Source organism: Pleurodeles waltl, chromosome 6, assembly GCF_031143425.1.
Source record: "Pleurodeles waltl isolate 20211129_DDA chromosome 6, aPleWal1.hap1.20221129, whole genome shotgun sequence".
NCBI classification, from domain to species: domain Eukaryota; kingdom Metazoa; phylum Chordata; class Amphibia; order Caudata; family Salamandridae; genus Pleurodeles; species Pleurodeles waltl.
Genome location: NC_090445.1, coordinates 1,688,329,428 through 1,688,346,543, shown reverse-complemented (window position 1 = coordinate 1,688,346,543; position 17,116 = coordinate 1,688,329,428). Strand labels below are relative to the sequence as shown.

The following is a 17,116-nucleotide window of genomic DNA, read 5'->3' as shown; positions in this document are numbered from 1 at the left end:
GATAGCGACAACGTGAGTGGCTTACAGGGTGACTCCCTTAGTCCAAACCGATTTTGCATCCTTCCCATTACCTGGAGGACTGTGGGCTGCCGATCTACTTATTGTTGGAATAATGACATTCTACCGCAGGTAGTATTTCCATCTTCTAACAAGTGTCATGCTAGCTGCGCATTGAAGCCCTTTCCATTCAAGTTAGCGCCTCCGCGGCAGACGGCCCCACGCCTGGCTTCATCTGTACGGACTAGAGGACGCATCCGTCGGTGTCCGCCGTCGCCTGAGTGGGTTGAGCGTGGAGTGTTTAAGTCTTGTTAAACCACATTTTGTTCCCGCCTCGTTCCAGGTGATAAAACACCCTCTTTTATCCGGGCGAAGCTTTGTTCAAAACTGAAATTGCTGCGTTTTACAAATGGATGGCGGGAAGCAGTAACCCGGCCATTGCAATGAGTTTCCTCGCGCGTTGAAGCCATGAAAAGTGGGGCTTTATTGAGCATGAAAACTTTCCCTTTCTTTTTATACCTCGAGCTGTAAAAGGCAATAGAAGTGAAACACTCTGCAGTGCATAAAATTGTACACGTTTCAAGCCACAGAATTACCAGCTAACGGCGGACCAAAGGGCAGCTTTATCTTTTGATTCGTGCATTAACCCTCCATTAGAATTATCTATGTGATTATCAGAAAGCACCAGAGATAATAAATTTAGGAAATGGTTGGCTTGTTAAATATAATTTAAAAAGGTTTTCATCATGTGGCGCGTGCCAAAAATGGGGAAAGAACATACGTTTAGCTCGCGCCACTAATATAATGACTGCATTAATAGTCGTCACTGCAGTCAGTGTTTTCGGCGTCACCTGCACATATATCATCACGGAGGAGACGGTGCATTGAAGAGCCGGAGCGGGGCACCATGCTCCGAATGGAGGTGCGCCCCCTGGCGGTGCAGTTTGCAGGTACCCCCTCCTTCAACGTTTATTACTACCAGGTCAGTGTGGACAACTGTTTGCTTTAGAAATGCATATTTTTTCTCGTCGCCAGCTGGGCGGAGGATAAACTGTAAAGATCAATTCCATCGCTCTGCACCCAGCCCCGCACCATGTACCAGCAGTCAGGATTCGCTAAGGCCCCCTTGGCTTCCGGACCTCTGGATTGCGTTCAGATCCCAGGGCGCCCCTTTGTTTGATTGTATTTGATAGGTTTTAGATTCCAGAATGGCCCCTTGTTCGATATCTGGGTGGGTTTTAGTTTTCAGAATGGCCCCTTGTTCGATATCTGGGTGGGTTTTAGATTCCAGAATGGCCCCTTGTTCGATATCCGGGTGGTTTTAGATTCCAAAATGGCCCCTTGTTCGATTAACGGGTGGCTTTTACGTTCCAGAATGGCCCATTGTTCGATATCTGGGTGGGTTTTAGATTCCAGAATGGCCCCTTGTTCGATATCCGGATGGGTTTTACGTTCCAGAATGGCCCCTTGTTCGATATCTGGGTGGGTTTTAGATTTCAGAATGGCCCCTTGTTCGATATCCGGATGGGTTTTACGTTCCAGAATGGCCCCTTGTTCGATATCCGGATGGGTTTTACGTTCCGGAATGGCCCCTTGTTCGATATCCGGATGGGTTTTACATTCCAGAATGGCCCCTTGTTCGATATCCGGATGGGTTTTAAGTTCCAGAATGGCCCCTTGTTCGATATCCGGATGGGTTTTAAGTTCCAGAATGGCCCCTTGTTCGATATCCGGATGGGTTTTAAGTTCCAGAATGGCCCCTTGTTCGATATCTGGGTGGGTTTTAGATTCCAGAATGGCCCCTTGTTCGATATCTGGGTGGGTTTTAGATTCCAGAATGGCCCCTTGTTCGATATCCGGATGGGTTTTACGTTCCGGAATGGCCCCTTGTTCGATATCCGGATGGGTTTTAAGTTCCAGAATGGCCCCTTGTTCGATAGCTGGGTGGGTTTTAGATTCCAGAATGGCCCCTTGTTCGATATCCGGATGGGTTTTACGTTCCAGAATGGCCCCTTGTTCGATATCTGGGTGGGTTTTAGATTCCAGAATGGCCCCTTGTTCGATATCCGGATGGGTTTTACGTTCCAGAATGGCCCGTTGCTCAACATCTCTATGGTTGTTAGATTTCAGAATACAACTTTGTTCAATATCTGAAAGGGTTTTGCGTTCCAGAATGGCCCGTTGTTCGATATCCGGATGGGTTTTACATTCCAGAATGGCCCCTTGTTCGATATCTGGGTGGGTTATAGATTTCAGAATGGCCCCTTGTTCGATATCCGGATGGGTTTTACGTTCCAGAATGGCCCCTTGTTCGATATCCGGATGGGTTTTACGTTCTGGAATGGCCCCTTGTTCGATATCCGGATGGGTTTTACATTCCAGAATGGCCCCTTGTTCGATATCCGGATGGGTTTTAAGTTCCAGAATGGCCCCTTGTTCGATATCCGGATGGGTTTTAAGTTCCAGAATGGCCCCTTGTTCAATATCTGGGTGGGTTTTAGATTCCAGAATGGCCCCTTGTTCGATATCTGGGTGGGTTTTAGATTCCAGAATGGCCCCTTGTTCGATATCCGGATGGGTTTTACATTCCGGAATGGCCCCTTGTTCGATATCCGGATGGGTTTTAAGTTCCAGAATGGCCCCTTGTTCGATATCTGGGTGGGTTTTAGATTCCAGAATGGCCCCTTGTTCGATATCCGGATGGGTTTTACGTTCCAGAATGGCCCCTTGTTCGATATCTGGGTGGGAGAGCCTCTGGGGCCAGAAACAAAGCCTGCACTGGGTGGAGGTGCTTTACACCTCCCCCTGCAGGAACTGTAACACCTGGCTGGCGGTGAGGCTCAGGCCTGGTGTTACAATGCCCCCGGACGAGCCCCCACTTTTGGCGCCAGTCCAGAGGGATAATGAGAAAAACAAGGAGGAGCCACCCCCTCAGCCAGATCCACCCCTAAAGAGACCAGAGCTGAAGTGACCACCTCTTTGAGAAGTCCTCCATCTTGCTTTAGAGGATTAGGACCAATAGAGATAGGGATGTGCTCCCCTCCCTAGAGTAAGATGGCACAAGGAGGGTGTAGCCACCCTCAGGGACAGTAGCCATTGGCTACTGACCCCTTACCCTAACACTCCCCTAAATTTAGTATTTAGGGCCAACCCTGAACCCAGATCATCAGATTCCTGACAACCTCACAAGAAGAAGGACTGCTGAGCTGAAAACCCAGCAGTGAAGAAAAGGAAACAACAATTGACCTACTGGCCGGTCTCCTGCTTCAAAGACCCTGCAACCGGAAGCAACGCGTTCTGCAGGACCAGCGACCCCTGAAAAGCCTCCAGGGGACAGCCTGCATTACCAAGGACCAAGAAGTCCTGTGGGCAACTGCTCTGCCCAACAACAAGAAGAAGACATCCATCTTTAAAGGGACTCCCACCTCACTCCAGAAGCGTGAGTCCCCGACACTCTGCCCCCGATGCCCCTGGTCCTTGTCCAGAGAAACCAACTATCCAGAGAGGACCCTCAGGCGACTCCGACGATGTGTCTACCATGGGTCGATCTCTGTGCACCCCTACGACGACGCCTGCAGAGGGAATTCAGAGGACCCCCCTGACTGCGACTGCCCGGGACGAAGATATCCGACGCCTAGAAGAAGCACTGCACCCGTAGCCCCCAGGCCTGTGAGAAACCAACCACCGGTGCAGCAATGACCAGCAGGCAGCCCTCACCCTTGCCCAGTCGGTGGCTTGCCCAAGAGGCCCTTATGGGCCCTGCCTGCAGTGCCTACGTGACCCCTGGGTCCCTCCATAGAGTTCTATTGAGAACCCGATGCCCTGTTTGCCCCCAGCACCTGGCATCCCCGTGTCACTGAGGGAGTGGTTTGTGGGCCTACTTGGGGCCCCTCCAGTACTCCTCCAAACCCCCCTGGTCTGCCATCCGAGAACACGGGTACTCACTTGCCAGCAGACTGTAACCGGAGTACCCCCTATCCACATAGGCACCGACGTCATTTTGGCTCCTGTTTGACCTCTGCATCTGACTGGCCCTGTGTTGCTGGTGCTGGGTGTTTGGGGTTGCCTTGACCTCCAACGGTGGACTACCTATACCCCGGAGACTGAACCCATAAGTGTGGTTCTTACCTCTGAAACTGTACTGTACTTACCTCCCCCAGGAACTGTTGAAAATTGCAGTGTCCACTTTTAAAATAGCTTTTTGCCATTTTAATGAAAACTTTGGACAATATTGAATCTATTCAAAGTCACAACTATTCCTATGCAAAGTACCTTTTAGTTAATGTAATTACTGCTAAATGCATCTTGTGGTTCTAAAAATAAATTAACAAAAGAATATTTTTCTATATAAAAACCTATTGATCTGGAGTTAAGTCATTGAGTGTCTCTTTTCACTTACTGCTTGTGTGTGTACCACAAATGCTTAACACTACCCTCTGATAAGCCTAACTGCTCAACCACACTACCACAGATAGAGTATTAGTATTATCTATAATGACTCTGTCAAGCCTCTTGGGGAACCCCTGGACTCCGTGCACACTATGGCCCTCATTATGTACATGGCGGTTCAGACCGCCATGCCGGTGACGGCAGAAAAGACAGCCACCGGCATGGCGGTCTGAGCCACCATATAAAAAACACAGGGACGGACGCCTGTGGCGGCCCTCCGCCACTGCCAGGCTACCGCCGACAGGCAGCCTGACGATGGCGGATAACATTATCCGACAGGGCAGCGCTGCTCCGTATAATGTACCCTGATTCCACCAGCCTTTGCCTGGCGGGTTCCCCCGACAAACAAAGGCTGGCGGAAGGGGGGGCTCAGGGGCCCCCGTGCAGTGCACTGTCGCGCAGGTCACTGCCCGATTTACGGGCAGTGATCTGCACGACGGGTGCTGCTGCATTCAATGTTTCCGCCCAGCAGAATGTTCATTATGCGGCCGGCGGGCTGCCAGGGGGTGGGCGGTCAGTGAAATGACCGCCAGCATGAACACGGCAGTAAATGCCGCCGTGTTCATAATGACCCCCTATATCTCATTGTGATATAGTATATACAGAACCAGCTTCCTATACCATTGGAACAGTCCAGCCCAAACTGCCAGGCCAAGTCCTCCCTGGACCGGAAACAAGCATCACCGGAGTGGGTTCGGGGTATCACCCCTCATCTGCCAGGCTAGCTTGAATCCAGTGGCACAGTGAGCACAGGACCCATGTCTGGTCATACCATTCCCACTTAAGGTGACAAAAGCAAAAAGAACAGATGATAAATGGACTGCTTAACAATGGAAACATTCACTCCCAGTCAAGATCTGGGTTTAATCCATTGGCTTCTTTGCCCACCACACAAACCCCAATTAGGACCTTGCCATATGCAAATCACTCTTGAGGGCTAATACCTCGAAACTGGTCTCATGATGCTTGTTTCCAGTCCAGGGAAGAAGAGGCTCTGCAGTTCAGGCTGGACTGCTCCCATGGAGACCAGGGTCAAGCCTAATTTGCATATGGGTGGGTACAAATTGGGGTGGCGTGGTAAGCAAAAAATCGTGAGATTGATCCCAGATCTGTGACTGGCGGTGAACGTTTGTATTGTTCAGCATTCCGTCCATCATCTGTTCTTTATGCTTTTATCAGGGCTGTTGGCATTCTTGCTATGCCACTGTTGATGATGTATGTAGATTACCGTGGAATGTCTCCCCCTTTTGATGTCAGTGAAAACGATGTGGTGCTTCTCATGAAATAACAATCTGCGTCTGACCACAACAGTTCCTCTCCCGTTTTCAGATTGTTCTGTTTTAGAGCAGATTGATAAGTTTTTCACAGGCGTGGCTTTATGTATCACATAGTAAATAAATGCATCCTCAGAAGGTGCTATGCGTGGAACCCATGTTTTTATGAATACCTGCATGTGAGACTTACTACCTGTTTTCTAGCAATATTTTGGCTAAATTCATGCAGCTAAGCTATCCCTTTGAGTCCGTCTTCCCATTCTGTATTCAAACTATGACTATATAAATGTGCTTTATTATGTTGTATGTTTTCAAAAGCTTCTGATAAACTGAACTTTAAAAGCACTCCACTGGTTGGCCATCAAACACACGGAGTCGACTTGTGCACAAAACCTGGCATTGAGACCTTGTCTTGGTGTGCCCTTGGCTACCTGTCCAGTCTATTCATTCCATGTCACCCTACCAGATGCCCAAGGTCGGCCTCCAAGCACTGTCTTTCATTTCATCTGTCAAGACAGAAAAGGTTTGGGGCAGTTCTCTGCCCCAAGGCCCTCCCCCTGGATTGCTGCAGTTGGACCTCCATGAGAAAACTACATCAGGTCTAAAGACCTACCTCTTCGGCAGATGTGTGCATCCGAATGACGTATAGTTGAGAAGGCTATCGCCCTCATAGTCTCTTTGGTTTGTGCTATAAAACTCCTAATAAATAACAAATAAAATATTCAGTGTTCCCTGGTGTCGGAAGGCTCCCTTGCATTTTAGATCTGGACTGATGAACCTCTGGCCCACATTCCCAGCCTGCATAAGCACAAAGGACCCCCCTAACTCCGAAACCTTTAAAGATATAGCTGCTTCCCTCAGCTTCATGATCCACAGCAAGCTATGCCATAGAAACCATGCCGACAGCCAATACGAAAAAGGTGAGATTACCAACACAGACTTATGCGATGTACCAGCATGATGAATATGAATCTAATTTAATTAATTGATTTATACTGCACTAAGGTATGTATGACAAAGTTCTGGCAGCCATTCCAGTTATTTTAAAGTGGGGGAAAGTCTTCACAATCGCTGCGACCTAGAAGTTGTTTGTAGGAGGCTGGCCTGGTGTTTGGTGGGTACTTATGGTACTTACACCTTATACCAGGTCCAGTTATCCCTTATTAGTGTAGTGTAGGCAGTGTCTAGAAGCCAAGCTCTCTAGAGGTAGCTGTGGATGAGTAGCCAAGGCTTATGTAGGAGACATGCAAAGCTCATGCAATACCACTGTAGTCACACAGTACTCACACACATGAAAGAAAATACTCATTGTTACAAAAATAAAGGTACTTTATTTTGGTGACACAAATGCCAAAAATACCAAGGAGAATATACTCCCTTAGGAGATCAGTAGTACACAAATTATATACCCTAGTATGCAGAAATAGGCATAAAACAGTTAGAAAATTAGTGAAAATCACAATAGTTAGAAATGGGCCCAGGGTGAGCACAAACCATATAATAAGAAAGTGGAATACGAAAGTCAGTCCCCCACCTGAGCAAGGGTAGTGTGTAGAGGGGAGCTGGGAGCACTAGAAAATCCCAAAGGTAAGTACCACCTCCCACCCCAGAGACCAGGAAAGCAGGAGTAAATCACAGTAACTTTCCCAGAACACACACAGAAACCAAGAATTATGCAAAACCCAAAAGAGACTGCAAGACACCAACAGTGGATTCCTGGACAAGAAGACCCGTGGAAGAATGGGGCCAAGTCCAAGAAGCACAGAAGAGTCCAGGAAGAGCAGGAGCCCATGCTATCCCGGATGAAGGTGCAAAAGGAGATCCACCGGTGGAGAAGAAAAGTCCGTACTGCATCCGAGAAGACGAAGTCGGGTTACTGGAAGGTGCAAGCGATGTCCCACGCCAGATGGAGGATTGCAGTTGGGTTTCCGTCGTCTTAGTCTGCCAACAAGCCTTGGTACAAGCAAAGCTCGCGGTAAGCGGAAAATGGTACTGCCTGGGACCAGGTGGACTCTACCCAGGAGGGGGAGTCAGAGTGGTGCCTCAGCGACACAGGGAGCCCACAGAACACCAAACAGCACACACAGGAGTCTTACAGGACGGGGACAAGAAAGTTGCAGAAGAGGCAGCACTATGACAAAGGCTCCCATGCCGCTTGAGAACCACTCAGGAAGCTGTGCGTCGCAGGATAGAGTGCTGGGGGCCGTAGCTACAAGATGCACAAAAGACTTGGAGGAAGGATGCCAACAAGCCTTGGCAGCTGCAAAAGACGAGGTGCATGAGGTACTGTCTTGCGTGGGGAGGCAGGGTCTTACCTCCACCAATGTGGGACAGCTGGAAGAGAGGACCGTCGGGACCTCTTCAGTCCAGCTCCCTTGATGCAGGATCCATGTAGCTCAGTAGGAGAGGGGACCCACGCAGCCGGTCATCGTCACAGTTGGTGCCTGCAAAAGCAGGGGAGTGACTCTGCCCCAAGGGAGATTCCTTTTTCCTTCTGATGCAGGCTGAAGACGGGCTGTCTTCAGAGGATGCATGACTGGTAAACTGTTGCAGTTGCTGGCAGGAGCCGGAGATACAATGTTGTAGGAGGCATCTTGCTTCTTTGCTGCAGCTTGTAGGTTCCTGGAGGGTCCAGATGCAGTTTCTTCAGTGAGAAGCCGCAGTGGAGGATGCAGAGGATTCCTGCTGGAGTCTTGCAATCAGAATCTGAGGAACCACCCAAAGGAGATACCCTAAATAGCCCTGAAAGGGGGATTGGTCACCTAACCAGGTAAGCACCTATCAGGGGAGGGCTCTGATGTCACCTGCTGGCACTGGCCACTCAGATGCTCACAGATTCCCTGCCAACCTTGAATCCAAGATGGCAAAACCCAGGGACCTTCAGGAGGAGTTCTGAGCACCACCCCTGAGGTGGTGATGGACGGGAGTGGCCACTCCCCTTTCCTTTGTCCAGTTTCACGCCAGAGCAGGGACTCTGGGTCCCTGAACCAGTGCAGCCTGGTTTATGTAAGGAGGGCACCAAGTGTGCCCTTCAAAGCATTTCCAGTGGCTTGGGAAAGCTACCCCTCCCAAGTTTGTAACACCTATTTCCAAAGGGAGAGGGTGTAACACCCCTCTCCCAAAGAAAGTCCCTTGTTCTTCCTTCCTGGGCTTGAGCTTCTCACCACCCCAGTGCGCTATAGTCAGTTCCTTTCTTTTTGCGACAGCTGCCGCTGATCCAAAGAAGAACTACGCCTCAGTCACTTTTTGACTGGTCTTTTTTTGACTTTGTCGAATATTTTTGTGTGTCTACACTCCTGGTGCATCGGGATGTCTTCACGTAAGAACAGGTTTGAGCCCTGCAGGTCCTGTCATTAGGCGATGTCTGTCTGTGACAGATCCGCACCTCCTGTGCTTGTGGTGTCTGGAACGTGACCACGACCCAGAGTTGCACTCCAAGTGCCGAGCCATGAGCCCAAAAGCTTTGAGGGAGCGATCCCTAAAGCTCCTTGACACCTGGCGCTCGACTTTGCGTCGCTCCTCATCTCGGTTGAGAATAAGGTCGTGAGAATGGTCATGGAACCTCCCTTCATCATCGTCCGACGCCAAGTCCTCGGGAAGGTCGGGTAAGTTGAGGCACAAGAAGAAGAAGAAGAGTAAGCATTCTTCGACTTCACCCTGTCCGATGGCTGACGTGACTAGGGAAAAGGAGCGTCTTCGTTCTAGGCCTCCGTCCTTGAAGTCTGCATCTGGGTCGGTGCCACGCCTCCTCGGGTTTTGCAGAGCCGGAGCGTTCGACTTCTGCCCGACTGAAAGTGATTTATGAGGCGATGCGCCTCATCTTTGGGCAGTCTGACTCTGCTGGAGCACCTTCCGACCCAGTGGAGTTGGCAGGGGCCCCCTTGGATTCCACACCAGCGGCTTTGGCTCCAGGGGGCACCCATTGATCCGTTGCTGGATTTGAACTGGCATCGGTTGTACCTCCTCAACATTCCCTGACATCGGTTCTGACGTCAATGCTCCTGGTGCTGCCCGTGCCCCTGTGTGGCATCGACCTATTTTTGTTTCCGACTCCAACCCGGAGCTAGAGCGGCATCGCACAATTATGGAATGGTGGATGGACATGGGTGAGGCCAGTGGTCTGGTTACTTCCTCTGACACTAATATGCTTTCTCTCCCTACCGTGGCTATGGAGAAGGGAGTCTTATTCAGTGATGGTGTGAAGAGCAGCCATGGTCCTGGACCTCAATCTACCTTTGGTGGCAGTCAGGATTAACCTCCCAAAAGAGATGTTTCAGCCTGGGACTTCATCCTCTGAAGCCCTTTAATGAGGCCCTTACAGATGTCCTGCTGGGGCTACATCCTCTGAAGCTCTTTAATCAGGCCCTTATAGATGTCCTGCTAGGTACCCAGGGCAAACCCAGCACAGGGGCTTCTGTGAACAGGACAATCACCTGCCACCGTAGACATGCTCCACATGACCCAAGGTTCCTGATGCAACACCCACACCCCTCAGAGCTTGGTTATCCAAGCCTCTACATCCCAGGGCGCATTTCCCTCTGCACCCCCGTATAGGAACCCAAGAGCCTGGACCAACTTGGGAAGAAGAAATTTTCTTCCTCCAGCCTGGCATTTTGGTCTGTGAACATCGCATGCCTTTTGGCCCAATACACCCATATTTTATGGGACGAGGTAGCCCAAGTGCTGCCACAGGTCCCGGAGGAGGCCGGGGCCATCCTCTCCCAAGTTGTTGCTGATGGGAGAGATGCAACGAAGTTTACAATCAGATGTGGACTGGACATGACCGACTCACTGGGCAGAGCGGTTGCATTGATAGTGGCCCTTAGGCGCCATGCCTGGTTGAGGACGTCTGGCTTTTGGTGGGATGTCCAAGCTAACCCTCTAGACATGCCATTTGATGGCACCCATCTCTTCAGAGAGAAAGCAGACTTGGCACTCAAGCGCTTCCAGGATTCTCGTGCAACGACCAGGTCCTTGGGCCTCGCAGTGGCTTCTTGTCAACCTCAGTCTGCTTTTCGTCCCTTTCGTGACTGCGGAAGGGGCATCCCACCATGTCCATTCCCCTCCCGCAGAGCATGCCGTGCATGCTGCTCAGCCTCTGCGTGGCCAGGGATGCGGGATTCACCATCCTCGTGGATCAGGGAGTCAGTGGTTCAGCCAGTCCACACGCCCACCCCCTTCAGCTGCCTTCAAACCTTCCTAGTCTGACGATTCCCACCAGGATCCATGCCTGGATTCACCATCACCTGCTCCGCTAGCAGTCTATCACATCAGACAAGTGGGTTTTGCAGATAGTCGAAGGGATTACCCTCTCCCCTTCAAGATTACCCCTCCATCCATGCCACCATCCTACGATCGGGTGACGGAGGATCACCTGGCACTTCTCTGCGAGCAGGTTACGTCTCTCTTGGCCAAGGGAGCCATAGAGAGGGTCCCTCTGCCAGAAGTAGGCCATGGTTGTTCCCACTACTTTCTGGTGCCCAAAATGAAAAGGGCCTTCGCCCTATCCTACACCTCTAGTTGCTCAATCTCTACCTCAAGAAGGAGATGTTCAAAATGCTCACTAACTATCATCCCTGGACCCAGGAGACTGGATGGTAGCTTTTGACTTGCAGGATACTTAATTCCACGTTCCCGCCCTGCTGCCCCACAGACATTACTTGTGGTTCATGGTGGGCTACGAGCCCTTTCAGTTCACCGTTCTCCCCTTTGGAACTTGCCAATGCCTCTGTGGTGTTCACCAAGGTGGTGATGGCGGTCACAGCTCATCTGCGCAGGTCAGGGGTTTGTCTTCCCCTATCTCGACGACTAGCTGTTAAAGGCGGGCTCCCTCCAAGCTGTCTTCTCCAAACTTCAGACTATGGCAAACCTCCTACATTCGCTGGGGTTCACCGTAAACATGCCAAAGTCTCCCCTTACTCCCTCTCAGATGCTCTTTCATCGGAGCTGTTATGAACACAGTGCAGTTTCTGGCTTATCCTTCTGACCAGCAAGTCAAGGATATTCAGGCTATGATACAGATGTTTCAGCCTCTATCCTGGATTTCAGTAAGAATGACTCAGGCAGCTGGGCCTCATGGTCTCCTGCATCCTGTTGGTGAATCATGCCAGATGGCTTATGCAGGCTCTGCAGTGGGACCTGAATTTCCTGTGGGCGCAGCATCAGGAGAACCTCTCAGACATGGTCCAGATCTCGGAGGGAACTGTGCAAGATCTGCAGTGGTGGCTAACGAGCCACTATTGGGTCGGCGGCAAATCCCGCTCTCTTCTTCAGCTAGATTTGACAGTTGACAGATGCGTCACTCCCGGGATGGGGCAGCCCCCAAGGAGAGCAGGAGTTCAGAGGCAGCTTCTCTCCGGGGGACTCCACATCAACCTTTTGGCGCTCATGGCAATCACACGGGCATTGAAAGCATTTCTTCCCTCTCTCAAAGTGAAAGTAGTGTAGGTGTTCCCAGACAGCATCACCGCCGGTGGTACTGCAACAATCAAGGTGGGGTGTGGTCGTGGACCCTTTGTCAGGAGGCTCTGAGCCTCTGGACATAGCTGGAACATCAGGGCATTTCCTTGGTTGTTCAACACCTGGCAGGCTCTCTGAACACCAGAGCAGACAAACTCAGCTGACAATGCCTGGTTGATCACGAATGGTGGGTCCATCTGGAGGTGGCGCAAGGTCTCTTTCAGCAGTCGCAAGAGCCTTGGTTATATTTGTTCGCCGTCACAGAGAACGCACAGTTTTGCATGTTGTCGTTTCCAAGGCAGCACTCGCTCAGTGACGGTTTTCACCACGAATGGAGCTCAAGCCTCCTTGTACGCCTTTCCGCCCATACCACTTTTGCCCGGACTTCACATGGCGATCAAGAATGGCCGGACCCATGTAATCCTTCTGGCTCTGGACTGGGTACAAAGAGTCAAGTATCCCAAGCTGTTGAGCATGGCCATCGGTCCTTCGATCAGACCGCCCCTTCAGGAGGATGTTCTGTCGCAGCATCAGGGGAGGGTTTTCCACCTGAACCTCTCCAGTCTCCACCTTCTTATGCGGAGTTGAACAGCAGCAGTTGATAGCTTTTGACCTTCACCTGAAGTCTGTAACGTTATCTTGGCAGCCAGGCGTCATTCCACCAAAACGGTGTATGCCTGTTGCTGGAACAAATTTGTGACATAGTGCACAGACAAGTCTATTTGACTCCTTCTTTGCCCCTCTTTCTGAGGTGCTCTTGTTCATATTTTCTTTAGCCAAGCAGGGCTTTGCTCTGGGCAACCTCAAGGGTTTTTGTCTTCTGTCTCCGCATTTCTGAAATTACCTGACGAACCCTCTTTGTTTAAGTCTTCTATTGTTTGTAGGTTTCTTAAGGGTCTTACCCATATGTTCCTCCATCCCCATTCATCATGCCCCAATAGGATTTGAATTTGGTTCGGACATTCCTAATGTGCACTCCTTTTGAGCCTCTCCACAATTGTCCTCTCAGGCTTCTGACTTTGAAAACAGCCTTACTTGTGGCTATTACATCTGCCCGCAGGGTGAGTGAGCTGATGGCATTATCATCTAAGCTGCCCTACCTTTCCATCTATCCGGACAAAGTGGTGCTTCGCACTAGGGCTTCTGTTTTTGTCAAAAGTGGTCACGCCCTTTTATGTAAGCCAATCCATCACTTTGCCTAGGTATCACACACCCATACATCCTTCCAAGGAAGAGGAGAGGACTCCACCGACTGTACCCAAAAAGAGCATTGGAGTCCTACCTTGATCATACAAAGAGTTCTAGGTGGATGATCAACTCTTTATTGGTTGTGTGGGTGCAAAGAAAGGGCGGGCAGTGCAGGAGAGAACCATCTCCAGGCGGGTTGTACTCTGCATTAAAATGTGCTACGTAATTGGTTAAAAAGCAACCCCCGAAGGGTTTGTGTTCTCATTCTACAAGAGCGACAGCTGCAACCACTGCATTATCACTCAGAGTTCCAATCCTTAACAGCTGTCAGACAGCAACGTCCCATCATTGCACACGTTCATCAAACACGACTGACTAGACAGTCAGGTCCGAAGGGACGGGTCTTGCAGGACTTCCTAGTATGATCTTGATTCACAGACCACCTCCGGGGCTGGTATTGTTTGGGTATCTATTCGAAGGTAAGGAATCTGCAACTAGAAGTCTCTATCAGATGAACAAGTTATTTACCTTTGGTAACTCCTTATCTGTTAGAGATATATTCTTGTTGCAGATTCCTTACCGACCCACCCATCCTCCCTGCCCCGCAAACTGATTTCCTGGGTCAGGGACTTCCATTTCTGGGCCCTAGGTTTGATGCACCAGTGGTCAGTGTTCTTTATGGCTCCACGCTTCTGGTGTGGAAAGTCATGAAAAGAAACTGATATCAGAGCGCCAGGGTGGTACCTATATAGGACCCGCGATGACATGTCCGGTGTGCACTGCTCGAGAAGAATCTCCAGATCCAGACTGATGCCTTGGGTAAATTCTAAAGTAAGGAATCTGCAACTAGAATCTGTCTCTACAAGATAAGATGTCACCAAAGGTACGTAACTTGTTATTTTAGTCCTTTATTAACACAACAGTACTATCCACTTATAGAAAAATATATATATGTTGTTTTTTTTAATAAGCGTACAGAAATGTTGTTTTAATAAATATTCTTTTTTAGCCCTGAAGATACAGTGTTGTGACTGGAAAACACATGTTGGCTGTCCATGTGGTGCTTACTCTTGAACAATGACCTTCATTATTATCATCTAAAGTGTTATTGGATTTTGAAGTTCGGCCTATTATTTGATGCTGTTGATTTACATGAATTCTCCTGAGCATAGATCTAATACATCGCATGTACTGAGACCTTCGTGTCTGAATTACTGAAGAATAAATAGAATTCCTGGCTATTTGAATAAAAAATTTGGTTGTATATTATACATTACTCCCCTTTAATACTATTCATAAAGAGTGTTATTACTAACAGTTTCCTAGCATTGTTCCCTCTGTGTCCAGTGGTTCAACAGTCGATCATGGCTAAACAGACATGATACATTCAAGTCTATTTTTTTTACATTCACAAATAGTTGCCATCTACAACTTTAGTCCTGTTGGTTCACCTGAAGTGAGCTAAACCTGAAGTTCCCAGAGTACAGTGGTTTGTTAAGTATAAGCTCAGAGGTAGAATGTGATGTCCCTGCCGGTAAGGGGTCATCTGGCAATTTTACAGTGAAGTGATTTTGTTTGAACCAGTAAACATCAATTTGCGGTAAGGCATTCAGTTTTATTGGTTAGGAAGAGTTTTTACTGAGTGTATATGTACTGTGTGATAGAGTTAAAAATAGGTTTCCCTACTGGCACACCCATGAGTAGCAGTCTTTTTGTATTGCCAATGCACTCCTACTACAGGCAGTACAAGTCCATGTTTCCTCTAGTCTTCATTTTATTATTGTTTTATTTCTTTTAGGTAAACTATATCCTTGAATCAAGAGCAAGTACATCGCGAGCAGATTATTTTGCTCAAAAGCAAAAAAAGTTGAGCAGGAGGACAAGCTTCAGCTTCCAAAAAGAGAAGAGATCTGGACAGCCATGATGTGGATCCCAGATCCAAAGAGAATCTACACTGTGTCTGCCAGGTGCTGCAGTGGTTAGGTCCACCAGGCGGGAGCCAGACCTACAGAGCACTTGACACTAGGAGTCCTGAGCTTGCCACCGAGCAATGCAAGGGAAATCCTGTGGCTTCTTGCTGGTAAAGGCCACTTTCAACGATGTGATGCCCACAAACCCTAGCGATACCTCTGGCATGACAAAAACAGACCGCCGTATCAGAGAAAAGAAGCCTCTGTTATTGACAGAATCCCAGGGCGAAGATTACACAAAGAACTTAAAGTGAAATCACAAAAAAAAGGTGTAGCACAATCGTGAAGAAAAGATGGTGCAGACTGTTTAAACTGTCTCAATACACTAGACAAAACATGCACATAATGTCTTTGCAAGTACTGATTGTGACACAATCACAATCCCAGACAAATGTACAGAAGGATTTAAGGCGATCAGTGTTTCCTATTATTAATAAATGCGCATCCTTTCTAAAAATGGCTGTCATAGTTTTCTGTAATGGTGGTTATTGTGACATTCAAACAGTTACATATTCCAGCTGTCTAAATTTGCTCTACAAAAAGGTAAGAACATTTTTTTCTGCTAAGTACCTTGTGTTAGAGCATATTATTAGGAATTATCTGTCTTTAAAGACAGTCTAACTTATTGTTTTCTAAACAAAGCCTCTTGAAACTCCTCAGGGTTTGTCTCTGACTGTTTACATTTTAGATTGAAAACATAATGGCTTTGGCAGTTTCTGTGAAACAAGGAAGTGACACCTTGTGGGCTGCACGTGTAGCATTGTCTTGTAGCAGTTGCCTCGCATCTTCTGTCAAACTTCCCTTGTAGGTTTAAGTGTAGGAGGGATGAGACATGGCAGTCACGGACATACTCATTGACCCCACCCATCTAATCTGCCACCTTTAGTTTTACAACAACTGGAGGGGGGGGTGATAAAGCTTGGAAGTAGCCACCCATGACTGCAGGCCGTGAGGTTCAGGAGGACCCAAGAGGGTTAAATTCATCATTCTAGGGACAGATGATAAACCAAATGCTGCCGCAGAGATCATGTGGAGTTTGCATTTTTAACATACATTGGCAGAGCCAGTGGGTCTGGCTTTCATGTGTTAATGTATGAAAACTTAACCATGCACAATTGCTGTGGTGGTTGTAGTGGTGATGGTAAAGTTGTTGGTATTTGTTCAGGTGGTAATGACTTGCACTTGAGGCCAGACCAAATGCAAAAGCCTTGACCCTTGACCCAAGGGTAGGTCGCTCCCCCTGCCGCTGCAGCTCCTCCAAGTTCCCGAGTTCCTGTGTTCCTGAGACCCACCTAACTGTAAGTACCCCCCTCCTCCCAGCCCCTCGCCCTGCCCCGCGCCACTCACCTTCTCTCCTGCTCCTGCTTCTTTTCCTCCTCTCTGTCTCTTCCTCCTCGCCCCCCCTCTGCAATCTTCTTCTGTGTTCTTCTGTTCTTCTCTTCTGTTCTTCTGTTCTTCCCTTCTGTTCTTCTGTGTTCTTCCGGTCTTCTGTGTTCTTCTTCTCTGTTCTTCTCGGTGCTTCTGTGTTCTTCTTCTCGGTTCTTCTGTGTTCTTCTGTGTTCTTCTCTGTTCTTCTCTGTTCTTCTGCTCTTCCGATCTTCTGTGCTTCTGTCTTCTGTTCTTCTGTCTTCCGGTCTTCCGGTCTTCCGGTCTTCCGGTCTTCCGGTCTTCCGTCTTCTGTTCTTCTGTCTTCTGTTCTCCTGTCTTCGGCTCTTCTACCTCCTCCGTCTTCTTCCCCCGAGCCTGCCCTCCTGCTCCTTCCTCATCCCCCTCCCTCAC

The 17,116-nt window shown here is 49.0% G+C and overlaps 1 protein-coding gene across 3 annotated transcripts in view; it reads left to right on the top strand.

Annotated features, from left to right (window-relative positions):
* MAPKAP1 (MAPK associated protein 1) overlaps positions 1 to 15,796 on the top strand; it is a 541,270-nt gene extending 525,474 nt beyond the window's left edge. For all 3 annotated transcript variants that reach the window (XM_069241765.1, XM_069241766.1, XM_069241763.1), the window contains one exon: positions 15,166 to 15,796. In XM_069241765.1, the coding sequence (XP_069097866.1) occupies positions 15,166 to 15,291 (126 nt within the window). In that variant the 3' untranslated portion in view covers positions 15,292 to 15,796. The remainder of the gene's footprint in view (positions 1 to 15,165) is intronic.
* Positions 15,797 to 17,116: the final 1,320 nt, after the last annotated feature.